The following is a 27974-nucleotide window of genomic DNA, read 5'->3' as shown; positions in this document are numbered from 1 at the left end:
GGAGATACACCTCTTTGAACATGGCTGCCAGAAACTTCACAATATTATTACCATAGTTAGAAGTCTATCAAAAAAGGCCAGCTATTCCTTCAGATTTTTTAAACTTTTTCTTGCAAAAAATTTCAAATATAGAAAGGTATATTTAATAAATATATAAATAAATTAAAAAAACAATCTTATACCATATTTGAAATTAAATTCAAAGTGTAGGAGCACTGGGTGGCGCAGTGGTTGAGTGTCTGCCTTTGGCTCAGGTCTTTATCCTAGGGTCCCGTATCAGGCTCCTCTCAGCTAGCTTGCTTCTCTCTCTGCCTATGTCTCTGCCTCTCTCTGTGTGTCTCTCATGAATAAATAAATAGAATCTTTAAAAAAAAAAAAATTCAAAGTGTATTAAAGGCATAAATGTAAAAGATTAATTGATTAAAAAATCTTTCTAGGGACACATGGGTGGCTCAGTGGTTGAGCATCTGCCTTCGGCTCAGAGAGTGATTCTGGAGTTCTGGGATCGAGTCGTGCATCAGGCTCCCTGCATGGAGCCTGCTTCTCTCTCTGCCTGTATCTCTGCCTCTCTCTCTCTCTGTCTCTCACAAATAAATAAATAAAATCTTTAATAAAATTTTTTTCCAGAACATCTAAGAAAATCACTATGTTGTACACTGGAAACATTTTATGTGTGTCAACTATACAAAAAATTATTTTTAATAAAATAAAACCAGTATTTATAAATTGCAAAATACTTGGAAACAAAAATAAATAAATAAATAGTTACCAATCTAATCCCTAAGTTTTCAACAAGTGGTATCCTGTAATGATATAGCCATTAATAAAAAACAAAATCTTTTATTGTTTTTTGGCAGAGAATAAGAACACTTAATTTTGAGATTGCCTCGTTGATATCTTATTCAAAGCAGAACCATTTCCTCCATGCTCTCTGATATGTGGGAGAGAGAGAGATTGCCTTGACATTTTATATGTTTTGTGGACAGAGTTTAAAAGGCATAGCTTTTAGGAATTGTGTATCTAATTTTTTCCTCTCAAGAGCCCTTTAGTTTAAAGCAAACTGAAGGACAGCTTTGACATTTGTGACATAAAAAAATTCAATTTTTTTTCTGTAATTTTTTAAAGAAAATACTGTAATTTCAAAGAAGTGCTGTTCATAACTTATTGAACCTTATTTTAAAATTTATAAGGAGCAGTTGGTTTAAGCACTTTTTAGATTCTATTTTTATGAATTAGTTCTTTTGAAATGTTAAATATCCTGGAGTGAATATTATCATAACAGATAAACAGTATATTTGGTTGTTTCTGAATTTTGTGTTCTTGACAGTATAAGAATTTTTAAAAATTTTTAAAATTTTGATTCCTTCTCTAAATAATGTGTTAAATAATTATAATGATTCTAGCACTGAGTTGTGGTCATATGCTTGTTTTGGTATTTTGAGAGCTTAAATTGAGCTTTATCGTTGTTATAGCTTTGAAATTGAAATTTAAAAATATACAGATATAAACAGTATTATATTTTATCATTAATAGGCTATTTGCTTTCTTACATCCTTCTAAGACTGGAGAGTCCAAATAAACTGCTAATACGTGAGAAACATGAAATTTAAGTTAAATATTTTCATCTTGAGTTCCCCTATACCATATTATTTTTTTTCTCCATATATTATGTTGGAATCATTTGAAATATATTAATTTTTGTTGAGTTTTATCATCTCTGTCATTTTCATCTATTACATTAAACAACCCCTGGTTTTTAGTAGACTGTATCACCTTTCCATTTTCTCAAGTTCTTCTTCTGATATATATTGGGGGTTGATTCACTCTCAATTTCACTATTTTTGTTAGAAATGATGGAAAGTGGCTTTTTGCCCCTTTCTCATTGCCTCCTTAAAAATAGGCCATAGTTTCTTCTCTAGGGAATTTTGTCAAGGCGAAAGTTCAGAAATAAGGATAGTGTGTCCTCTGCTTGCATTTTGGTCTCTGACTAAGGTCACCTGGCTGATAGCTCTGGTCTCTTAGGAAAGCTTCTCCTCTCCCACTACTTTAAAATCACCAAAATAAATTTCAGTTAATGTTAAGTTTGTTATTCACTTTGAATTATCTTTCTTGTCAGTTTTATAGTGGAAGTTTACTGATTTAGGTCTAACAGTCTAGGATGTTTTTGCAGGAAATACCACAAATCTAAATTCTGGATTATTATAATCCTGTGTTTCTTAAAATATTTATGTCATTAACATAAATTTGTATTGATATTTGAGCTATGAGTAGATCGTCTCAAGGATCACTTCTGGCTTAATTAATACATGCCTTAAATTGTCATAATGAGTTTGCTGGTTGTTTTACGGTAACCTGAATTTTAAGTATGCCAGACCATTTCTCCATCTTCTTGCTTTCGTTTTTTCTTTCTTCCTAAGTCAAAACGAACCAAGACAAAACACACACACACACACACACACACACACACACACACAATGTAAAAACATTGACTGAAGTTTTGGGGAAAAGTTACCCGTAGTTCTAACTTTCCAAAACAACTGTTAATCACTTTTCATGTATTACTTTCTTTGTCCTCATATATGGATGTTTCATGTGATTAAAATAATATGTGGTTAAGATTATAAAGAATGTTTATAAAACTTAACAATAAAAAGGTAAATCCTGGAGCTAATGAATATATATTGTGGGAAAAGAAAGAGTAAATGAATAAATATTAGGATAAATGAAAGGATAAATATTAGGAATTTGAGGCATCCTAGGTCTAGCTGGGTTGTTTAATTTCAAAAATAAGGGGTTCAAATTATTAAGAAAAGAAATGTTCTAAGATATCTAAAATTTACTCCATCATTTACCCTTTCGCTTTTTTGGATAGAATTTGTTCAGAAATACCAAGCATTTATAAGATATAAAAGGGAATGAAATTTAGATGGAGAGGATCATACTTGAGTTTCTTTTCCATCACTTACGATGTGATCAGGACAACACTCTTCAACTTCATGAGCTTTAATAGGGATAAGAATTTGTTAAATCACAGGATACTTGAAAGATTAGATTTTAAATGCCCAGGTTGAATCCACATACCATGAGAATATTTGTAATTACACGGAGACCTGAATAACTCACATATATAACTAAGTGCATCTTTTTTGTGACTATGGATATCATTAGTGTGATGAATGTTCTTTTGTGTAAATTTTGGTGGATTAATACATTGTATAGATTGTGTATGGATTCCAGGATCTCATGAGGAAACCAGACTTGTCCAAGAGTGTTTGTCTAAGCTCATTCACTGGTCTGTGACAAGGAATACTAATGTATTTTAATTTCTACTTGAGTATTTTTTTTTTGCTGGATCACACCATACCCACTTAGCAGCATGTTGGCACCTTTGAGCAGCAGTTAAACATTCCTTTGTGTGACACAGAAATCCCATTGACATCATGACATTAAATTGTTTCTGATTATAAAAATAACACTTGGAAAATAAATTATTGGGCATACAAATAAATGTCAGTGAAATGTTTTTCTTATAGCCAGTAAAAGGTTAATACCTGGGTGTGCCCAAGGAAAAACAACTAATCTAACCTTTATTTCCACACTGGGCAGCGAAGTTAGAGAAATCCACGGATTATGGTTCCTTATGTCTGATCTAGGGTGAGTCACACAATCCAATAAGAATACAAGTAAGGTGGTGGTAAGTGTTATAATGAATACAAGTATGGTATTAGGCAAGGAGTTAATTCTTAAAAAGGAAACAAGAAGAGTCTCCAAGGAAATGATACATATGTGGGTCTTGCAGGATAAACAGAAGTTCACCAGGTAGCTTAATAGCCTTCCAGGCCCAGAAAACTGTATGAGCAAGACACTGTGTGTTTAATGTAACACAAGTAATTACATGGTTTGTAGAGAGCATAAGGAAGGGGGTAGGGAGACTGAGCTTAGAGCCACTGTACTAGTACTACATTTGACTTTTACCAAAGACAGCAAGATTTTTATTTCCATCCTAGAAAAATGTTGAAAATGTTGTATAATTAATAAAAGGAGAAAGAATAACATAGCAATCAATATAAAATAGAGAAGACATTAAAACATGGAGAAGACATTCAAATGTGCTGTTGCTGAAAACAGACCATTTTTTGGGAAAGTGGGCAGTGTCCTATTCCAGTCCAACTAATTGGCAAATGCTGCAAAGAAGAGTTAATTCCCCACCCCACATCAAAAATGTATTGGCACAAGTAATCTGACTGCTGACACAGCTAAACCATCTCCTGTGACTCATATAAGTGTTAAAATCCATTACGCCTTCAGCCCCTGATGCTCTCTGACATTCCAGAATTTTTTAGGTAGCTTCACAGAAAGAAGTTTACATAAGTGGCGTACATCTACATATATATAATTTCTCTTTAAGAATTAGGACAGTGATAAGAGATACTTTGATACAGACACAGGTAGGAAATAGGTAAATAGAAGAATTGATAGCATAAGATATAACCTATTCTTATTACATTGTTTTTTCCATAATGATTTTCTGATTTTCCCCTTTACATTAAACATTAGAAGGGAAGTCCAGAAACCAGGATTCTAGATCCAGCCATATCATTTTCTTTTTTTTTTAATTTATTTTTTATTGGTGTTCAATTTACTAACATACAGAATAACCCCCAGTGCCCGTCACCCATTCACTCCCACCCCCCGCCCTCCTCCCCTCTACCACCCCTAGTTCGTTTCCCAGTTAGCAGTCTTTACGTTCTGTCTCCCTTTCTGATATTTCCCACACATTTCTTCTCCCTTCCCTTATATTCCCTTTCACTATTATTTATATTCCCCAAATGAATGAGAACATATAATGTTTGTCCTTCTCCGACTGACTTACCTCACTCAGCATAATACCCTCCAGTTCCATCCACATTGAAGCAAATGGTGGGTATTTGTCATTTCTAATAGCTGAGTAATATTCCATTGTATACATAAACCACATCTTCTTTATCCATTCATCTTTCGTTGGACACCGAGGCTCCTTCCACAGTTTGGCTATCGTGGCCATTGCTGCTATAAACATTTTCTAAACACATACCTCATCCCAGAGAAGTCTCTCTACTTTTCTATCCTTCAGTTTCTTCATTTCTTGAATGGAAAGAATTTTCAAGTAGGTTCAACAGGATGTAGCAGAGATGCTTCATAGGCTACTTTGAAAGATGAAGAGAGCCTCCTGCCAACCTTTGCCCTTCCAACAGAGCAGCTTTGCTTTTATTTGTATTACAAATGGAGCTTTCACAAGATTTCTTGATAAAAGGATTCCATTACTTTTTAAAGGTTTGAAAATCAACGAACTAGATATTTCATAGGGCATATCCAGCTCAAAAACAATCTCCACATCTGTAGAAAGAAGACAGCAACAGTTCCATTTCATTGGTATCTGAGGGGTGAACACGATGTTACATATAGAAGAGGGAATAGAATATAGGAAGCATTCAATCTGTTAGCTATATCATCCATTCCCCACCCCACATATGTCCCTCACAAATAAGATTGCATTTCATGTGACTCTTAAACTTTGAACATGAGATGTTGACCTGAAAAAATTGCCTAATCTGTTTCATATCAAAAACACTATAAAAATGTCTTAGACATTTACTCTGTGAAATTTTAGTATAACCATTTTATTTCTATTTTTGTGCATTGTTTTTCCCTTTCACAGTTGAAAGTCTTCTTCTCCATCAGATTTTTGAAACAATTATGAACAGATACAATTATAAAATTATTATTTTTTTAAGAGAGAGAGTACGGAGCGGGTGGGAGAGGGGCAGAGGCACAGGAAGTGAGAGAGAGAGAGAGAAAGAAAGAATCATGCCAGGCCTGGAACCCAACACAGGGCTGGATCTCACCATCCTGAGATCATGTCCTGAGCTGAAATCAAGAATCGGATGCTTAATTGACTGAGCAACCCAAGTACCCCACAATTATGAAACTATCCACATCATTATGTTTCAGGCTTTCCAGTGCTTGGGAAAGTGACATCAGCATCCACTCTCTAACCCTGCCCTCTGCAACCTGCTTAGAGCTGCTGCTGATTTTATCAAGGAATAATGCCACACTGCCTCCATCCCTTCGCTATATGAATTCCTTTCAGGTAAGAACAGCTCCTTTACCAGGGGATAATTTTTCAGTTTTGTTTGTAATTGTTTTTTAAGGTTCTTGTGTTTAGTGGGAGATAACCCACAGAATCCACAGTTCCAGATGATAATAATAATAAGCACAATGCATGTATTGCCTTGTCTGTCTCTTTGAGATAAATAAACAATAGAGGGTCAGAATTGATTAGGTAATAGTCTAATAGTGGCAGCACCCGTATCTTTCTAACTCCAGAGTTTGTTCTGTTAACCTCCAGCTCTCCTGCCTCTGAGAGAAATGGCAAAAACACCTGACAAGGACACTGTGAATGCCACTTTCCTTTGCCTAGCTTTGCCCTAGAACAAAGGTTTTCAACCATTATTAGTAGCTTTGCTGCTGTTGGCTTGCAGTCAAATCGCCCAATAGATGTTTAACACTGATGGTACCCTACCTGCTTCCAGCACCTTTTCCCTTTCTCTCAAGTCCCTCCCTCATCACTTTGACACTCCTCCGGATATTTATCTATGCTCCTAGTAAAGGACCCTGTCAAAACAGAACAAACAGGACAGAACAGCATATGTGGTCTGATCAACAGGAACCTCCTCCCTGGTAGGCAGCTAATTGTCACTGGGTAGCAAATAGGAATTATGATGTTAACTAGTTGCTTAAATTGTGGCCCTGTAGCTACTGAATTTAACATTGAACTTATATATGACTCTTGACAATGGAAAAATACTCACAAGCTCTCTGAGGCTGATGAGAAGGTCACATGCATTGCTGAGAAATGAGTAAACATGGGTTGGCTCTACTTCTGAAGGATTGTGGCTATATCCTAAGATAACTTCAGGATCAGTGTATATTGCTTGATATACCTCTGGTAAAACAAGAAGTGGATTCCCTATGAATTATAGATCAGGAAATTGTTTTAAAAAATTGCTCCAAGGGAATGCTTCCAATCTCATTTTATGCAGCCAGCATTACCCTGATATCAAGACCAAATAAAATGCCACTAGAAAAGAAAATTAAAGGCCAATATTCCTGATGAACATAGATGCAAAAATGCTGAGCAAAATCTTAGCAAACCGAATTCAACATACATTAAAAGGATCATACACCATGACCAGGTGGCATTTATTCCAGAGATGCAAAGATGGTTCAACATCTGCAAATCAATCAGTGTAATATGCCACATTAACAAAACAAAGGATAAAAACTATATGACCATCTAAATAGCTTTAGAAAAAACACTTGACAAAATTCAACATCCACTTATGATAAAAACTCTCAACAAAGTGAGTATAGAAGGAACCTCAACGTAATCAAGGCCATAATATGACAAGCCCATAAGTAACATCATACTTCATCATAAGATCAAAAATAAAGCAGGGGTAGTCATTCTCACCACTTTTATTTAACAAAGTATTGGAAGTCCTAGCCAAGCAGTTAGGAAGAGAAAGAAATAAAGGATCTAAATTAAAAAAGGAAAGAAGTAAAACTATTTGTAGATTATGTATTATATAGAGAAAAACCAAGTCTCTACCAAAAAACTGATAGAACTCATGAAAGAAATAAAGTAGCAGGATACAAAATCAATATACAAAAATCTGTTGTTTCTATATTCTAAGAAAGAGAAATTAAGGGGTGCCTGGGTGGCTCAGTGGGTTGAGCATCTGCCTTTGGCTCAGGTCACAATCCTCGGAGTCCTAGGGTCGAGCTCCACATTGGCTTCCCTGCTCAGCAGAGAGCCAGTTTCTCCTTCTCCTTCTGCCGCTCCCCCTGGTGTGTGTGCACTCTTTCTCTCTGTCAAATAAATCGAAAGAAAGAAAGAGAGAGAGAGAGAAAGAGAGAGAGAGAGAGAGAGAGAAAGAAAGAAAGAAAGAAAGAAAGAAAGAAAGAAAGAAAGAGAAAGAAGAAAGAAAAAGAAAGAAAGAAAGAAAGAAAGAAAGAAAGAAAGAAAGAAGAAAAGAAAGAAAGGAGAAGAAGAAAGAAAGAAAGAAAGAAAGAAAGAAAGAAAGAAAGAAAGAAAGATAGATTAAGAAAATCCCATTTCCAGTTGTATCAAAAAAGAATAAAATACCTAAGAATAAATGTAATTGAAGTAAAAGACCTGCACAGTGAAAGCTGTAAGACATTGATGAAACTAATTGAAAAAGACACAAATAAATGGGTGGATATTTTGTGCTCGTGGATTAGAAGAATTGATATTGTTAAACTATCCATACCACCCAGTACAATCTAGAGATCCAGTGTAATCCTTGTCAAAATTCCAATAGCATTTTTCACAGAACTAGACAAAGAATTCTTAAATTTGTGTGGAACCATAAAAGATCCCAAATAGCCAAAGCAATCTGGACAAAGAAGAACAAAGCTGGAAGTATTATGCTTCCTGAGTTCAAACTATATTACAAAGCTATAGTAATCATGGTATTGGCATAAAAACAGACACATGGATCAGTGGAACAGAATAGAGAGCCCAGAAAAAAACCCATGTATATGTGGTCAATTAATTTATGACAGAGGAGCCAAGAATATACAGTGGAGGAAAGGACATTCTCTTCAATGAATGGTGTTGGGAAAACTGGACAGCCACAGGCAAAATAATGAAATTGAAATTTCCATCTCAAAAAACTAATAACTCAAAATGGATTAAAGACTTGAATGTAAGACCTGAAACCATAAAACTCCTACAAAAAAACATAGGAGGTAAGTTCCTTGACAATGGTCTTGATGGTTTTTTTAATCTGACACTAAAAGCAAAAATAAAGTACTACATCAAACTGAAAAGCTTCTGCACAGTAAAGGAAGTTATCAACAAAATGAAATGGCAACCTACTGAGTGGGAGAAAATATTTGCAAATCATAGATCTTGTAAGGGGTTAATTATCAAAATATATAAAGAACTAATATGACTCAGTAGCAAAAAACCCAAACATTTCAATTAAGAAATGGGCAAAAGATCTGAACAGACATTTTTCCAACTAAGTCATACAGATGGCCAACAGCCATATGAAAAAGATGTTCTACAGCACTGGTCATCAGAGAAATGTAAGTTAGAACCACAGTGAGCTATCATCTCACATCTGTTAGGATGCTGTCATCAAAAAATAGGAAAGAACAAGCATTGGCAAGGATGTGGAGAAAAGGAACCCTTGTGCACTGTTGGTAGGAATATATATTCATGCAGCCACTATGGAAAACAGAAACCTGTTGGCCAAAAAATTAAAAATAGAACTACCATATGATCCAGCAATTCTATGACTGGGTGTTTATCCAAAACAAATGAAAACACTAACTCAAAAAGGTATATGCACCCCCTATTGCAGCATTATTTACAATAGCCAAGATATGAAAATTAAATGTCCATCTATGGATGAATGGATAAAGAAGTTGTGGGGGTGTGTGTGTGTGTGTGTGTGTATATATATATATTATATATATATAATATATATAATTCAACCATAAAAAAGAATAAAATCTTGCCATGTGTGACAACTTGGATGGACCTAGAGGAGATTATGCTAAGTGAAATAAGTCAGACAGAGAAAGACAAATACTGTATGATCTCATTTATATGTGGATTATAAAAAACAAAACCAAAGAAATCCAAGTTCATGGGTATGGAAAGGACAAAATGGGTAAAGGCAATCAAAAGGTACAAAGTTCCAGTTATAAAATAAGTAAGTTCTGGTGATATAATGTGCAACATGGTGACTATAGTTAATAATACTACATTGTGTATTTGAAAGTTGCTAACAGATTAGATCTTAAAAGTTCTCATCACAAGAAAAAAATATTTTTGTAATTTGGATGGTGATGGATGTTAACTAGGCTTACTGTGATGATTATTTTTCACTGTATATAAATATAAAGTCATTATGTTGTATACCTAAAACTAATATAATGTTATATGTCAGTTATACCTCAATTGAAAATATTTTTCAAATAACTGCTCCAGTTTAATTTGCATCCTTATTTTCCTGGTAAGCTGTGATAATTGTGTTTGATTTTCATACTTTGGCCTTGGTGTACCTGTTTTATTTATCAGTACTTGATTATCAGCTTCAATTCTGAACTCTCAAAGGGACCTTTGAAAACACCTTCTCCTTTTGTAGGAGAGGAAACTGAGATTCAAAGAAGTGGAGTGACTTGGCTAGGGAGTACCCACCATGTGTTGGAGATAGAGCTGGACTCACCAGGCTTGTGCTCTGGTAATTCCACCTGCTACCCAAATGCAATACTTGCTGAAGTCCTGGAAGGTGGAGACCGTATGAGTGGTTGATGGAGGCAGGTTGTATTACGTTGGAATGTCCATACACATCTTACTTTGCAGTTACTTATAATTATATACTACTCTAAACCAGAAATGACTTAAAATTCTGTATATCCATATTTCTTTTAAGTTTTGTTCATTGGACCAAACATTGAATAACACAGAAGTTTGTATATGCCCACAAACATTTATGGGGACAGATGCAAGAAACTTAATAGTGGTCATCTTTGGGGAGTAAGGCTGTAAGACATTTACTCTTTATTTTACTTTCTCATATACTATTTGAAATGTTTATATAATGGGTGAATGGGGATCAAGAGTGATGACTCTGACTTGGAGGATGTTGCAGCATATGAGGGAGATAGAATAATCATCCATATGTGATGTAAATTGAGAATAGTTTTATTACAAAGTAGTCTCAAGTCTGAAAGAGATTAAAGGTAGAAAATCTACCTTTTAGGATGTGGAGGAATTGAGAGGAGAGGAGGCCCATCCTATATTGACCCCAGAACAGAAGGGGCCATCATGTCTTCATGATCTCAACTCAGGCTCATCTCAGCACATGGGCATGAAAGCCCTGACTGCCGCCAGTTGAGTTGGTGGCCTCAGAGCAGCTCAACCACAGGAGCTCTTGTGACTATCCCTCCCTGCTAGTGATTATACTTAATGTAGTTTTGGTCTGTTTGCTGAACAGCATTAATCAGGAGCACAGATACCCACCCAGTTTCCGAGGTTCATAGAAACTTGGCACAAGTTCACCAACAGTGTCTTATCAGGAACATACCAGGTATCAGGAACATACCAGGAATCAACTTCCTTATGCAGGTCTTCACTGCAAGATAAAGGATCAGTGAAGAAGGGGAGGATGTCTGTCAGGATTAGAAAGAGATGCTCTGCTTTTTCATCTTTGTAACACCTACTTAATCATTTATTACAATGGCAAGGAGTGGGGCTGCTAATTTTGCCCATATTTGGGATTTACTTTTTCAATTGGAAATTCACTGTAATGCATATCCTTTAAAGTGCTGTATTGGCAAGAGCTGTAAAATAGTAGAATGACACTTGTTAAAGATACCATCTTTACATTTCCAATTCTCTATTTTCCAGGCCAAGTTAGTTACTGTGAACACTGCTGCTTTTTTTTGTAAAAATGTTATTTTAGGTTTCCAGGGATTCAAATGGCACTCCTGCTTGGGCTGTTATCACTGCCAAATCCCAAAAGGAAAGGTTTATCTTATTAATTAGAGCTATTAACATACATGAAATTCTAACTTCTTAAATTATAATGTAACATTTCTTCCAGGTAAATAGGGATATCTTTTGGTGGATTTGTTGTATTTTTTTTATTTTTTTTATTTTTATGATCGACAGAGAGAGAGAGAGAGAGAGACACAGGCAGAGGGATAAGCAGACTCCATGCCAGGAGCCCAACACGGGACTCAATCCCGGGACTCCAGGATTGCTCTGGACCAAAGGCAGGCACTAAACCGCTGAGCCACCCAGGGATCCCCGGATTTGTTGTAATTTTAACTTGTTACCATACCTTGTAATTTTAACTTGTTACCATACCTTAATATCGGTAGATGATCATGAACAAACAGAATATAGGATCTGGTTAAGAATCACTGACGCATTGCTAAGTACATGCTATAGTTGTTGTGCCCCAAGAAGAAGGATGGACTTTCATTGCTCCTGGCTTAAAATTCTTCCGTGACCTTCTTATTGCAATGAAAATAAAATCCAGACATCTTATCAGAAACAAGACTGGCCTTTGGCACTCTTGGTGTACCACTTAATCAGGCCAGAGGCCCCAAAGACCCACAGCTGAATGTTGTTTTCCCAGTTTGCACTTGCTTCCATTTCTACTGCAGTTGGGTCCCATCAGCTCTAAATGTGGAACAACTAGTGGTAACATGGCAGAGGGCTCCATTAATAGATGGAGCCATCTACCTAACTCTCTCTCTCTCTCTCTTTCTCCTAACTTACAGTTTGACCCCCACAGAGAATTCCCAAGAAGAGTCTTCCTGGAAACTTATACTCACTGAGAGATAAGGAGTGTACCACTGCCTCAAGCTAGGAAATCTTTTTTGTTTTCTTCCACACTTAACCTCATTAACTCCAGCTCCATCAGCTGCTCCAGGCCTTCCCAGCTATGCAGGTGGTACTTCTAAGGACATAGAGCCCCCAGATTAAAGCTTCTTTGTTTCCCTCAGGTAGATAGCTGTGTTCTATAACAATTGTACATATTTTCACAGACATTGTCCTTATTTAAATCCTCACAACAACAAACCCCATTTTAAAGTACAGAAAGTAAGTAATCTAGACAAGTTCATGTAACTATTAATATGTAGGGCTATGTGTTTTTCTTTTTCTTTTTTTTTTTAATGCCTACCTGGGTCTTCTGATTCTATTATTCATCCCATGACAGTTTCATCAAATAAAATGGCAAATGGTCCTTTTTCACAATCCTGGGTTTTGTAGTATATTATTTTTACCATCTGGCAGCAACAGTTTTTCTTTTATTAATATCATCCTTTAGAGAACCACAACCTTCAAACATGGGAGCAGTGTAACATTCTCAAGCATTATGGATCCTAGCAAAAAAGTTGAGCTTCATCTGATTATAGTTTTATGTATAATGCTGTGTTATTGAATTACATAGTGAAAATATCTAGGATAGAAGAAACAAAAGCTTTATGGAGCTTATCTATTATCATCTGATAATTAGGGTTGTTCAGGGAAATTTTCTTAGCTCCAGATGAATTTGAAAGCATGCACTGTTTGCTGGGGAAGGGTGAAGCAGATAAAGTGTCTTAGTAAAAGACTTGTATACTGGTTAAAGAAGAAAATTCTCATTTATGATACTTGTGTGTAGTTTGATTTTTAGCTTTAAGAAGTCCATAAATAGTTAAGTTTCATCATTTCCATGATGTAAAACTGATATATTCAACTTCTCAATTGTTCAGAAATTAATAATTTTACAAATAATTCTCCCATCCATCTGCTTTTACACTGCCTGCTAAAACCTCCATCATGAGAGAAGAAGGAAGGAAAATAACACGTGAAAATTTGGTTTAATCATTTGGCAATTTGTTGGCATCTTAGTTAAAAAGTTTTGATAGTACACTAGTTTGGAGGAAGTTGTGGTTTAATCTTAAACAATTTAAAAAATATATATAATCAATAAGGACTCCAAGAAATCGTTAGGTAGAGGCCTTGGAACTTTACAGATGAGTAGCAACAAAAGGGCTACAGAGAAGATAAAGTGAGGTTTCTATCTCCACAGCATTTCTTCCATCTACTTTTAGACACTGCACAACACAAATGGCCTTATCTGTCTATTGCACACCATGTTCATCTCTGGATAAATAATAACCATTAATACCTTTTAAAGTAACATTTTATGAATTGTTTATGAAAAGATTACTTTCATGATAAAAATTGGGAAATACAGAAAAATGTAAAAAAATTGAAATCACTGGGAATAACCAATATTGGCTTTATAGGGTAATTATTGATAGTGTTTTTATATGTTCTTTGAAAATGCATGTGCAAATGTATATACACAAATAGAAATATATTTTAGTATAAAACTGGCCTCATTGGAAATGAGGGGAATTAAGATACTGCAGTATTCTGCTCTTTCCTTTGCTTCATCTCCTGCATGGAGACTTCCATATTAAGGTCCTGTTATTAGGTGAGCATGGATAAGATGGAAAGCTGTAAACCATTGCAGATATCCAAGGGCTGTTGCAGACGGAGGAGGCGGTGGATATACCTTCATTAAGATGGGCAGGCACTTGCTAGAGTTTGTGCTCAGCTTTTATGGTAATCCTTGTGCACATTCCAGAGAATTAGGGCAGTAGTGTTGGTACTCTCAAGTCCTGAGAAGTGTCAGCATTCTTTCTTTCCTCCTGATTTCCTTTGTGCTCAGTGGGCAGAGATAATCAGGAGTTGAGTGCTACTCATTATATTTAGGGAATCCAGTCTCAAAGGTAGTGATTACTGCTCTATTTTCAATCTCCTCAAAACAGATTTCTCAGAATTGCCTCGGCAATTTGGTGATGAAAAGGCTGTTGCCTTCTTCACCCCTTTTTGTCCTACAGGGCATTCTTGGTTTGGGAAAATGAGCAGGTATCCTTAGTTTAGTGCAGTTACCTAGTATGGATTCTGGCTCACTCTGCTTCCTTTCATACCTGACTACCATGCTGCCCTACTCTAGAGAGAGCTTGGAGTGAGCCAGCCAAAGGCCACTCGCCCTGCCCACATTCCCTGCCATGTGCCCCACTCCTCAGGAATTTCTATCCTTACCAAGGAGCTAGGGTTGTAGACAGAGCAGGATAGTTCCAGGCCATACATGGCACTGGCCTGTACCCTGAGGAGCTGCTACTTGGTAGGAGAGCTTGACTGGGCTAGGGGTGCTCTGTCTTTGGCCCTACTGAGAAAAGCAGGAATTGAGTTTTGGCCCAGAAAATCAATAATAATATCTCTTGTTTTGCTAATTTTTAATACATTAACTTTCTTCCTCCCCTGACTTTAAAGGAAATGCATACTTATGGCAGAAAATGTGGTATGGTTTTCATTAACAAAATTATATGTATTTGGACTTTTAGACCAAAAAGATAGAATCTTAAAATTAAACCAACTGTGATCTAGCCCAGTTCAGTCCATCTGTCCTTCCTGACATGGTGGGGAGAGAAGTCCTGATGGCAAGGCCTGGCAGGCTCTGAGCAACCTTAGTGATTTGAGGGCACTCACTATCTCTACACTTCTGACTCTGAAATGGCTGTGGGGAGGACTGGAAGACAAATAGGGTCTATCTAATTCTTTGGTGATGGGATTATGACTAGTGTTGATTCTTATATGTCAGTATTTGAAATTCAGGCTTCTGAGCCAGTAACCCTGGAGGAGAGCCCAGGAATCTGCATTCTAACAAAGATCCGAAGTGTTTCTTTAAAAAAAAAAAAAAAAGATTTTATTTATTTATTCATGAGAGACACACAGAGAAGGCAGAGACCATAGGCAGAGGGAGAAGCAGGCTCCCTGCAGGGAGCCCAATGTGGGACTGATCCCAGGACTCCAGGATCATGCCCTGAGCCAAAGGCAGATGATCAACCGCTGAGCCACCCAGGCATCCTCCAAAGTGTTTCTAATAAAGGTTTTCCAGAACCAAGGTATAAAAACACTTATAATAGAATATACTCCCAGTAAATGTAAAGGAAAAAATCTCTTAATAATGATGAAACCCTGATCTCTAGCTCAAGTAGGTTAATAATTATTTTCCTCTTGTCTTTGCTTTTCATTATTAACCAGCACTTAGCACAATCCCTGACTGTTGAAGTAGTGAATCGTTGTCACAAAGCTTGTATTTTTTCTTTCCCCTTTTTTCCTTCTACCATGACCTCTCCCTTGTACACTCAGATGCTTTGTAGAATCCAGATATTAGCTCTGTAAGTCATCTTGCTGCCATTCAGGATGAACACTTACCAGTGTCTCCCAGCCTGAGTTTCTTCCTCCTCTCAATGATAGACAACCTCTGGAGTCCTCTCTCTCTCTCATGGCAAGCCTGGTCTGGTAGGACAGTTGCTCACCCTGATGTTGGACACTTAAGGTATAGTGTAGTCATTAGATCTGCCACCAACTCGGCTTGTGATGCTGGTCTTAGGTAATCTGTATGGGTCCCAGTTTTTTTATCTGTACATTGAGGAGATTGGATTAGATTGTAATGTTCCTTTTAAAGTCGATTCACACAGAGGCATTTTGTCTGTTCCCAGCTGTTTGTAGTTTATTCACCAAGGCTGAATAATATAACTTTATTTCTTAAAGGGACTAAGTTTCTCCTGAATATCTTCAAAGTGTTTAACTGAAGAATAGGTAAATCCACATTATGTAGTTTTTTTTGTTTTTTTTTTTTTTTTTTGGTTTTTGGTTTTTTTTCTCTCCAAAAGAATGAAGTCCATGCCACAAGACCTTCCTAGAAGCCACAAAGAAGGGTTGAAAATGATGGCACTGGAGTGCTGCCTGGCCTCCAGCTCTTTCTGAGAGACCCAGCTCACTCCTTCATGGGAAGGCCCTCTGGCAGATGGGCTGTCAGAGAAAAGGAAGTAAAAGAAAGCTGTGATATCCTCTGGGCAGCCCTTGATTTCTCTGCTTCCCTTTTCCTTCTACCCTCCCTCAGTATCCATCCACTTTTGGGTTCACCTCCAGAGTCTGACTCTGGATCCTGATACACATGGAAACATTTGTGACTTAGGAATTTTCCAGTGCTTTTGTGTTTGCATTTATTTGTAAATATGGTTATTCCAAGAAAGTTTTCTAAAATGTGAACCTTTCTCCTTGCCTGAAGGTATTAAGGAGAGGACTTGGTTCTTTTTTTTTTTTTTTTTAAAGATTTTATTTATTTATTCATGATAGTCACAGAGAGAGAGAGAGAGAGAGAGAGAGGCAGAGACCCAGGCAGAGGGAGAAGCAGGCTCCATGCAGGGAGCCCGACGCAGAACTCGATCCCGGGCCTCCAGGATCGCGCCCCGGGCCAAAGGCAGACGCCAAACCGCTGCGCCACCCAGGGATCCCAAGGACTTGGTTCTTTCTCACACACTCAGCACAGCTGTGGTGCAGTCAGGTAGCTTCCTGGTGCCGAGTCTTGCTTCCTTGAAAAGGAGACTTAAAGATAAATATCTGCTTTTAGAAATAAAGTAGCATCAAGATTGAAATGACTGCACTTGCTTCTCCCAAGGAGGAAGCCACTGTGTTGTTTACAGGAGCTTTGCTGGCTGGAAGAAGGAGACAACAGCCTGGGACTGATGCCAACATTCAAGGAAATGATGGATTGGAACGTGGCACTATTCTAAGCCTCCACTGAGAACCTCTCTGTGAGCCCTCCTAGGAATGAATAATAACTTCAGCAAAGTGAAGAAATTTAGAACAGGAAAGGTTTTGGGTAACCAGGCCAAAGGTACTGTGAGAAATGAAGTTATTTTATTGTCCTTTCCATCCTTGCCCTTCTACACTTAAGTGACACAGTGGGGAAAAGCCCTGGCATGTAAGTGAGAGACCGGATTTGATTCTGTTCTTAGCTGCTCCACCTGCAGCAGTGTGACCAGTAAAGTCACTTTCCTGCCTGGATCTTAGGTTTCTCTGAAATCCACTGATGCTGAGTCTCAGTAGTTAAAGGATTCACAGTACTGTAAAAACTTATGAATTAAGTTCACCTGAAGAAGAAAGGCTGGCATCTAATATAAGACTAACATCCCTTAAGATAGAGAGGCAACATGTTGCTTCTTACTAGGTTAGAAGCTGGAAATGATGGTTGCAGAGGAATGATTATGTTGGAATGGCAGAAGGTCTATCTGTAGCTTCAACTGGGGCTTTGTGGGGTTAATATCTCCAGTTAGGTTTCAACAATTTAAGTTGGATTAATCTGTAGCATACAAAAGAGTGTCTGGTGCATTGTCCGAAGCTATAATAAAGGAAAACAAACTGAACTGGAGTAAAGAATTATCTGAGGAGTGCCTGGGTGGCTCAGTTGCTTAAGTGTCCCAACTCTTGATTTCAGCTGAGGTCATGATCTCAGAGTTGTGAGATTGAGCTATGTTGGGCTATGTGCTGGGCATGGATCCCACTTAAATTCTCTCTCTCCCTCTCCCAGTGCTCCTCCCTGCCCCCCCCCCCCCAAAGGCTGAGTAATGTTAGGTGCTGGTGCCTTTTCTTGTCTCTTTAGAACTATATGTATGTAGTTCTTTATAAACAACCACATTTGTCCACACTTCCAATGCTTCTGACTCTCTTCCATCTGGTCTTAAATTATTATTATTTCCTTCTCATTTTTTTTAAAAAGATTTTATTTATTTATTTGAGAGAGTGAGAGAGAATGAGTGATGGGGAATGGCAGAGAGAGAGGGAGGGAGGGAGAAGCAGAGACCTCGCTAAGCAGGAAGCCTGATGTGGGGCTCAGTTCCAGGACCTGGAGATCATGACCTGAGCTGAAGGCAGATGATGAACCCACTAAGGCCTAGGTGCCCCCTTTTCCTTCTCATTTAACTTCAGTTTGGGTACCATTTGTAAGGAAAATAAACATTTGAGACGTTGTCCATTTGCCCTGTCAGCCACTTTTCAAGCAAGTCTTGCTAATATACTAATGTTTTTAGCAGAAATCAGGGCACTGCAAATAGAAGATATGCTTCTTGATATTTTTATTTTAAATAGGTGTGTTAAATCTGCTTACATGATCGTGATTTCTAATATAGTAGGAATTATGTATACCATCTTTGTATATCAGTGTGTTGAGAGAAGTATGTATTTTTTGGTTGTCATACTTTTTTTTTCTTCTATTTCATATTCTCTGTTATCTTGATTTTTAATCCTTTTAAAAACTCTACTGTCTTGGAAGCAATAGTGTGCAGGTTTTTCTTAGTGGTTGCTCTTAAAATTTTTAAATATATAGAATAGAAAGTTTTCTAGCAAAAACAAAATTGTTCAATATCTTTACCTTTTTCAAGCAGGCAAGAATTTTATTAATATTTTATCTATTTTTTAAATACGAAGTATAGTTGACATACAATATTATTATGAAAAAATAAAAAAACAATACTATTATGTTAGCTTCAGGTATATAATGTAGTAATTCAACAATTATATATATTACTCAGTGCTCATTACAATTAAGTGTAGGCACCATACAACGTTATTACAGTATTATTGACTGTTCCTTATGCTGTACTTTTCATCCCTGTAACTTATTTATTTTACAATTAGAAATTTGTTCCTCTTCATCACTTTTACCTATTTCATCCATTCCCCTCAGTAACCATCTCCCCTCTGGCAACCACCAATTTGTTCTCTGACTTTTAAAAGTCTGTGTTTTGTTTGTTCATTTGTTTTGTTTTTTTTGGATTCCACTTGTAAGTGAAACCATACAGTATTTATCTTTCTCTAACTTATTTCACTTGAAATAATCCCCTCTGTTCCATCCATGTTCTTGCAAATGGCAAAATCTTATTCTTCTTTATGGCTAAGTAATATATATAAACCACAGCTTCTTTATCCTTTCATCTGTTGGTAACTTGGGTTGATTTACATCTTGGCTATTGTAAATAACACCATAATAAATATAGGGATGTATATGTCTTTTCTAATTAGTATTTTTTTCTTTCAGTAAATACCTAGTAGTGGAATTATTGAATCTTATGGTATTCCTATTTTTAATTTTTTGAAGAATCTTCATAATGTTTTTCACATTGGTTGCACCAATATACATTCCCACCAATAGTGCGCAAGGGTTCTCTTTTCTCTATAACCTTGCTACTACTTGTTATTTCTTGTCTTTTTGATATTAGCTATTCTGACTGGTGTGAGGTGATGTGTCCTGTGGTTTTGATATGCATTTTTCTTGTGATTAGTGATGTTGATCACCTTTTCATTTGCCTATTGGCCATCTGTATGTCTTTGGAAAAATGTGTATTCAGATCTTCTGCACACCTTTTAAATGGATTGTTTGGTTTTTTGAATTCTGTAAGTTTTTTATATATTATGGATATTAACCCCTTATTGGTATATATTTGCAAATACCTTCTCCCATTCAGGTTGCCTTTTTATTTTGTTTGTTTGCTGTGCAAAAGCTTTTGATTCTGATGTAGGCTCAGTAGTTTATTTTCCACTTTTGTTTCTCTTGCCTGGGGAGATATATCCATAAATACACTGCTAAGAGTATGTTCCAAGAGATTATGCCTATGTGTTCTTTTAGGAGTTTTATAGTTTCAGGTCTTTAATACATTTTGAATTTATTTTTTAAATGTCAAACTATTCCAGTTTCATTCTTTTGCATGTAGCTGTCCACTTTTTCCAACTCCATCTGTTGAAAAGACTGTTTTCTTCACTGTATATTTTTGCCACCTTTGTCATAGATTAATTGACCATTTATGCATAGGGTTATTTCTGGGCTTTCTATCCTGTTTCACTACTCCAGGAGTCAGTTTTTGAAATAGGTGAAAGTGATGAAGAGGAACAACTTTCTAATTGTAAAATAAATAAGTTACAGGGATGAAAAGTCGGTTTTACCAACAGATGAATGGATAAAGAGGCTGTGGTTTATATAGATTACTTAGCCATAAAGAAGAATAAGATTTTGCCATTTGCAACAACATGGATGGAACAGAGGGGATTATTTCAAGTGAAATACTGTCTTTTGTGGTTCCATGCAAATATTAGGTTATTCGTTTTAATTCCATGAAAAATACTCTGAGTATTTTGGTAGGGGTTGCATTGAATCTTTAGATCGGTTTCGGTAGTATGGACATTTTAATAGTATTAATTGTTCCAATCCCTGAGCATTGGAATATCTTTCCATTTGTTTTTGCCATTTTCAATCTTTTTCATATTGCCTTCTGGTTTTCAGAGAATAGGTCTTTCACCTTCTTGGTTCAATTTATTCCTAGGTATTTTAATCTTTTTGATACAGTTATAGATGGGATTGTTTTCTTAATTTCTCCTTTTGCTACTTCATTATTAGTGTATATAAGTTCAATAGATTTCTGTACATTAATTTTATATACTGTGTGACCTTATTGAATTTATTTATCAGCTCTAGTAGTTTTTTGGTGAAGTATTTAGGGTTTTCTCTATATAGTATCATGTATTCTACAAATAGTAAAGGTTTTACTTCTTTCTTACCAATATGGATGCCTCCCCCCCCCCCTTTTTTTTCTTATCCAGTTGCTCTGGCTGGGACTTCCAGTACTATGTTGAATAAAAGTGGTGAGAGTGGACATCCTTGTCTTGTTCCTGATCTTAGAGAAAAGGCTTCAATTTTTTCCCATTGAGTATGTTGTTAGCTGTGAGTTTTTCATATATGGCCTTTCTTATGTTGAAGTATATTCCCTTTAAGCCTACTTTGTTGAGTGTTTTTATCATGAAAGGATGTTGTATTTTGTCAAATGCTTTTCTGCATCTATTGAGATAATCAAATGGTTTTGTATCCTTACTCTTGTTAATGTATTATATCACATTGATTTATGAATATTGAACCACCTTGCATCCCTGAAATATATCCCACTTAGTTGAGTGAATGATCCTTTTAATGTATATTGAATTTGCTTTGCTAATATTTTATTGAGGGTATTTGCATCTATGTTCATGAGGGATATTGGCCTGTTGTTCTCTTTCTATATAGTCATTGTCTGGTTTTGGTATCAGTGTAGTGCTTGCCTTGTGGAATGAATTTGAAAAGTTTCCTCCCTCTTCTATTTTTTTGGAATAATTTGAGACTAGATATTAATTCTTCTTCAAATTTTTGGTAGAATTCACCTGTGAAGCCATCTGTCCTAGACCTTTGTTTGGTAGGAGTTTTTTTTTTTTTTTTTTAATTACCAATTCCATTTTGGTGTTAGTAATTTGTGTATTCACATTTTCTTTTCTTTAAAAAAAAAAAAGGATTTTATTTATTCATGAGAGACACACACAGAGAGAGAGAGAGACAGAGACAGAGACATAGGCAGAGGAAGGAGAAGCAGGCTCCATGCAGGGAACCCAATAAGGGATTCAAGGATCACACCCTGAGTTGAAGGCAGATGCTCAACCACTGAGCCACCCAAACATCCCATGTATTCACATTTTCTGTTTCTTCTTGATGCAGCTTTGGAAGGTTGTATGTTTCTAGATTTATACATTTCTTTTAAGTTGTTCAGGTTCTTGGCATATAATTTTTCATTGTATTCTCTTGTAATTCTTTGTATTTTTGTGATTTCAATTGTTATTTTACCCCTTTATTTCTAATTTTATGTTTTTGAGTTCGCTTTTTTCTTGATGAGTCTAGTAAAGGTTTATCAATTTTGTTTATCTTCTCAAAGAACCAGCTTTTGTTTTCATTGATCTTTTCTATTGTTATTTTCATCTTAAATTTATTTCCATTCTGATCTTTATTATTTCCTTCCTCCTACTAACTTTTGACTTTAGTCATTTTTTATATTGTGAATGGTTTTATGCTTGATGACATCAAGAAGTTCCCCCTAACCTCTTCTCTATTATTATTTTTTTTCTTTTTATTATACAGCTTGGTTGCTTTCCATTATCCTATCTTCTGATCATTGATTCATTCTTCTGCATCTTGAATCTGCTGCTGAATCCCCGTAGAGTATTTTTTCATTTCATGTATTCTTCAGCTCTCTTTCTTTTTTTATCTCTTTGTTGATGTTCTGAGTTCATCCATTCTTTTTCAAGCCCAGTGAGTATTTTTTTTTTTCCATTACTTTGGACTCTTTATCAGGCATATTGCTTATCTCCATTTCATTTAGCTCTTTTTCTGTGATTTTTTTGTTTTGTTCTTTCATTTGGAACATATTCCTCTGTCTCCGTATTTTGTGTAACTCTGCATTTGTTTCTGTATATTAGATGAGTAAGCTACATCTCCCAATCTTGAAAGTAGTATCCTCATATAGAAGAGGTTCTCTGGTGCTCTGTAGTGCAATGCCCTCTGGTCACCAGAACCAAGTGGTCAAGTGGTATTCCCTTTGTGGGATGTGTCTGCCTTCCTGTTGTGGCAGAGCTGCGGTTGCCTTCAGCCCAACAGGCTGCAATGAACTGATTTGCCTGCTCTGGGTATACTAGGCATGGTTTATTCCCTCACTGTTGAGAGGCCTGGCTATGACAGCAAGTGCTCATTGGTAGGTGGGGCCAGCACTCAGCCTGACTGTCTGCAATTAGCCTCTCTGCTACAGCTGCATGCAGGTGCACAGAACACAGGACTTACTTTCTGCACAGGAAGCTGAGAGGCCTGGCTGGCTGTTGGAACTGTGGGCATGCTGATGTGTGAGGTTATCTCCCCTGCCTTCCCAGGTCACAAGTCACTTTGGAGATGAGTCTGCTAGGGAATGCCAGGTGAGACATTTGGTGCTAACAAGGTAGATGCAGTATTAGAACTGGCTTCTGCAAACATCTGGCTGTGTAGGCTGGGGGAGAGCAAGATAAATGGCGCATGCCTAGAAAAATCTCCTATAAATCCCTGCTCCTCCTGCACGAATGTAAGATTATTATGTAAATCTCATTCACCTATACCTCAGGCACTTTTAAAACTGCTGCTTCTCTGCTGTCTCAGGCAGAGCTATTTAGCATGGGCTCTCTAAGGGTGGGGCTCCATTTCATTACACCCACTAGCTCTCCTGGAGTTAAGTCCCACTGATTTTCAAAGCCATATATTAGGGGACTCATCTTCCCAGTGCAAATCTCCAGGGTAGGGTGCCCAGTGTGGGTCTGGATCCCCACTTCTCAATGTTTGTGATGTCCTTCCCAATTTTAGGTAGTCATCCAGAGGTTTAGCTCCTGGCTATGTCTCTGCCCCTTGTGCCCTCTTCTCTGTGGTCTCTCTGTGATTAGGTGTGGAAGATCTTTTCTGCCAGTCTGTTTTCAGAGTTAGTTGTAATGGATGTGCTTGCCTTCGAGTATCTCTGGGATGAGGTGAGCTCAGGATCCTCCTACTCTGTGTCTTCCCCAGCATGTTCCTTAACTTTCTATTGAGCGCATTTTCCCCTTCATCACACATCTTCCCCATTGTTGTCTACCATTTCTGTTTGTTTTGCTTAAAAACAAATAAATTAGTTATTAATTTTAAGTATTTTAATGTTTATCATATACATACTTATCAGTTGTCATGCTTTTTGTTTTCCTCTTGCGTTTCATATCCTTTAGTATTCCTTTCACTGACAGCCTGTAAATAGCACAGTCTCCTAATCTTTCTGTGTCTAAAATGTCTTTATTTTGTTCACAATCTTGAATGATGACTAAGCCAGGTATAGAATTCTGTACCTCTTTTTAATTTGAGATCACTCATTGCCTTCTGCCATCTATTTCTGTTGATAAGACAGCTGTTGTAAGATTATTTGCCATTCCTCTGAAGATAATCCATCCTTTTTTCCCTAGCAGTTTGTAAGATTTTATCTTTGTGCCAGATGTACTATAGTTTTATAGTGATGTCCAGGTTTGGATTTTAAAAAAGTTTTTCTTCATAATACTCTGAGACCACTTCATCTGAGGACTCCTATCTTTAATTAGTTCTGGAAAGCTGTTAACAGTTGTATGGTAAATCTCCATTATCCCTCCCTTCCCATTTCTTTCTTTTTACCTCCTATGAGACATATATTGGAGTCTTTTAAACTATTCTCCTTTGTCATATATATATATATGCATATATATATAAATATATATATATATATATATATATATATATATATATATGTATCTGAATTCAGGATAAATCCCTTAGTACTGAGTTTTCCAATTCACACATTCTGGTATTTATCCCCATTATTGAGTTTTCTTTCAATGGATATATATTTCGTATTTCCAAGATACCAAGTTTCAGAATTTTTTCTGAGAACTTGAAATCAGCATGCTCTTAAGTCTTTTTTATTTGTTCTGTTACTTTAATGTCTACAGCTGCTTAATCTTCTAGCTGTTAACCTTGTGGCTAATTTAGAGTTCAATTTCTCATGTGTTTTAGAATTTTAGTGTTGTCATTGGCTTTCTATGACTTAATCTTGGTTTTAATGTCTGTAGAAGGAGAATACCCTTCTTGTTGCAGCACTTTGTAAAGAAAAAAGGCAAGGTGTGGACGTTTTTATAATTAATGTAATTGGTATTTACATTTTACCACTACTCTCTATCTTTGAAGTCAAATTTGTTGAGGAGGGTTGGGTGGCATGGTGAGGAAATGAAATATGTTAGGTCATGATAGAGTTACATATCCTCGGATTTTTAGTTGTCTGCTATATGTTGTCAGCAGTTCACGTCACAAATTGCAGAGTAGTTTCTAGAAGCAAATGGATTGTGGCTTTGTTTTTACTTTTAGAGTTGTGTGAAATGGAAAGGAAATTGCGTTTAATGACAATAGAGCTAGCTCAACCATTCCCTCTATTTTCAGTTTTTCTTGACTCTATTGTTTCTTTTTTAACCCGGTAATAGTATCTGGAATGTACCTTGCTACATAGTGTTTAGGTGCTTTTAAAAATCCATTTAAACTAAACTTGCTCTAGATATACAAGGGTTTATTATTTTATATCTGTCAAAAGTTGATTATTACTTTGATTTCATAATGTCAAGGGCTTGGAGAGAGCCTCACTGTGGGTATGGTGCTTTCTGTCAGTTTTACAAACCACTTTGTTTGTGTCCTTCCCTCCCTCCAAAACAAACAAACAAACAAACAAACAAAAAAATGTGCCTTGGCAGATGTTGAGAGTCAGTGAAAAAGAAGTCATAGCATGAGTTTGACTCTGGATACACAAAATTAAATGTATTCTTCTCGTATTGCCACATTCTTGGCAACAGTCAGCTAGAGCCCTGCTTTTCCCCTTAAAGTTGGTCATTTTTTAAATTGAAAAATTTGTATCCTGCTCCTTCCCCATCCTCTGGAGAGACAGAAAATATCCTATACATTTTCTAGGTAGCAGAAAACAATGGGAGCTATGTAATTATTAGTCTCAAAAACTGAAAACAGTATGAAACAACTTCTCTGATTATGAAAGTTCTTTACACATACTTGGAGACAGATAATGCCAAAAGTGCAAAATAACTTTGAGTAAATAGAAAAATAAAAAAATCAACAAGTTCTGGTGTTCAGTTCCTTATACTTCCCTCCCACCTCCACTCTGCCATAAGGCTTTTTGTGAGCAAAAGCAGAACAAGAAAAACTGCAAGGAAGACAGAAGAGAGAGGTTAGCAAAAGGTGCCTAAGGGTGATTTTGAATGGCCACTAGAAAAGTTAAATTCAGCCTAAATTTTAAAATGCTGGAAAAATGTCCAAGCAGATCAGAGCTTGGAGTATAGGCAAGAGATTTTAAAGTATGTGTGATTTAAAGGGTCATGTGGCATAGGACCAGATAAAACATTTAAGAAGACAGATACAGTTTAAAGGGTAATAATTTAAAAGGGTAAGCATTACTTACTAGGGCAGTCTTTCTTCTGGAGGAGGGAGAAAAAAGTAAAAAGAAACGAAGTGCTTTTTAGCAAATACATGAAGGAGAAAGGAAGAAAAGCAAGTTGAAGGTGGGGGTGGATTTAGGGTTCTGTAAGACAGAATCACATAATCAAAGGACTCAACTCCTTTCCCACCACCAAAATAAACACTTGACAGAAAAACCTAGTAAAGTACCTGGGCTTTGCTAGGCTGACAGAAGAGGGCTCCTTTCAAAATAGAGATTAAAAAAAAAAAAAAACCACTCCAGTATCATAAAAATGAGAAAAAGTCAGTAGAGAAATTTTACAGAAAATCAGAAAACACAAAATTATAACCATCAATTCAGGAAAATCCTTCCCTGCAAAATAACCATGAGGCAAAAGAAGAGTGTAAATTCACACTTCAGACAGAATTAAGGGCATCAGGCACTTGAGGATATGAAAAACAATTCTGAGTCAGAAATGCAAAATGGACAAAAACCAGGATAAATAAAAAAGGACTTGATGGAACTCAGGAAATGGAAAGACAAAATGGTCTCAGAAATGAAGCATACATTTAAAAGTGCCCAAATGAAAATAGATCCTGGGGCCCTGGGATAGATTTCCCATATAGGACTCCCTTCAAGGAGCCTGTTCCTCCCTTTGCCTCTCTCATGAATACATAAATAAAATCTTTAGAAAAAAGAAGAGAAAATAGACTCCAATGAAAATTTAATAAGGGGTTTGAAGATAGACAGGAAAATAACCAGGAAAATGAAAATGACATAAAGAAAGAAGGAAATAGGGTCTGAAGGAAAGGTAGGCATTTACCTCTCCCCTCTTAGTTTTTTTTGGCAAGCTCTGACAAACTGACATGAGATAGATTAACAGGAGAAAGGCATACACATTTATACAAGTTTTGCATGACACAAACTCTCATAAGGAATGAAGACCCAAAGAAATGACCAAACCCACATTCTTTTATAGTAGGTTGAACAGGGAAGCAATTGGGGGGAAACTATGTGAACAGGCTAAAGAAAGGTAAGAATTCTTTTAACAAGGTCTGTTTTTGCACAAAAAATTTTTGTGTCTCAGTTTCTGGTCCTGGATAAGAATGTTACTTTCCTTCTGGTTTAGGAAGGACATCTTTCACGTGGGAATTTCATATCCTGCTTTTAAGAAAAAGAAGGAAGGTCAATGTGTTTTCCTTTGATTTGCTATTTTTTAAATGCTTTAATTCAAAATAATTTTTATGTTAAAGTGGCATATTTTGGAGTGCCTTATTCTGCCACCCTTTAGGTCCAAGAGAAATGGGAATAAAAGATGAGCGAAGAAGTCATTTAAAAATATATTTCAGAGTCCATCAGGAAAAAAAAAAGGAAATAAAACAATGATACAGAGCTAATATTTAAAACTATAATTTAAAAATAAATTACAGAAACAGAGAAAGACCCGAATCTGCACGTTGAGAGAGTTTACTGGGTACTTGAGAAAATTAATGTAGACTGACCAAATCTGAGACATATCATACTAAATCTCTTAGATTTCAGGGATAAAGATAAAATACTCAAGTGCTCTGGGCCAAAAGATCAAATAACTTGCAAAGACAAAATAATTAGGCTAGCATGAAACTTAACAATGAAAGTAGCATTTTTTTGAAAAAGCCTCAATGAAA

At 36.4% G+C, this 27974-nt stretch overlaps 1 protein-coding gene across 11 annotated transcripts in view; it reads left to right on the top strand.

The window, feature by feature from the left end:
• Positions 1-27974, top strand: part of UBE3D (ubiquitin protein ligase E3D) — a 209398-nt gene that overhangs the window by 79993 nt on the left and 101431 nt on the right. For all 11 annotated transcript variants that reach the window (XR_005367965.1, XR_005367967.1, XR_005367966.1 and 8 more), the window contains one exon: positions 5992-6130. Coding sequence is in view for 8 of the 11 variants with exons in the window: in XM_038554624.1 (XP_038410552.1) it covers positions 5992-6130 (139 nt within the window). In the remaining 3 variants the exon portion in view is untranslated. The remainder of the gene's footprint in view (positions 1-5991; positions 6131-27974) is intronic.

Source organism: Canis lupus, chromosome 12 (assembly GCF_011100685.1).
Source record: "Canis lupus familiaris isolate Mischka breed German Shepherd chromosome 12, alternate assembly UU_Cfam_GSD_1.0, whole genome shotgun sequence".
In the NCBI taxonomy this organism is placed as follows: Eukaryota; Metazoa; Chordata; class Mammalia; order Carnivora; family Canidae; genus Canis; species Canis lupus.
Note: the sequence above shows the minus strand (reverse complement) of the source record. Positions and strands in the feature narration are given on the sequence as shown.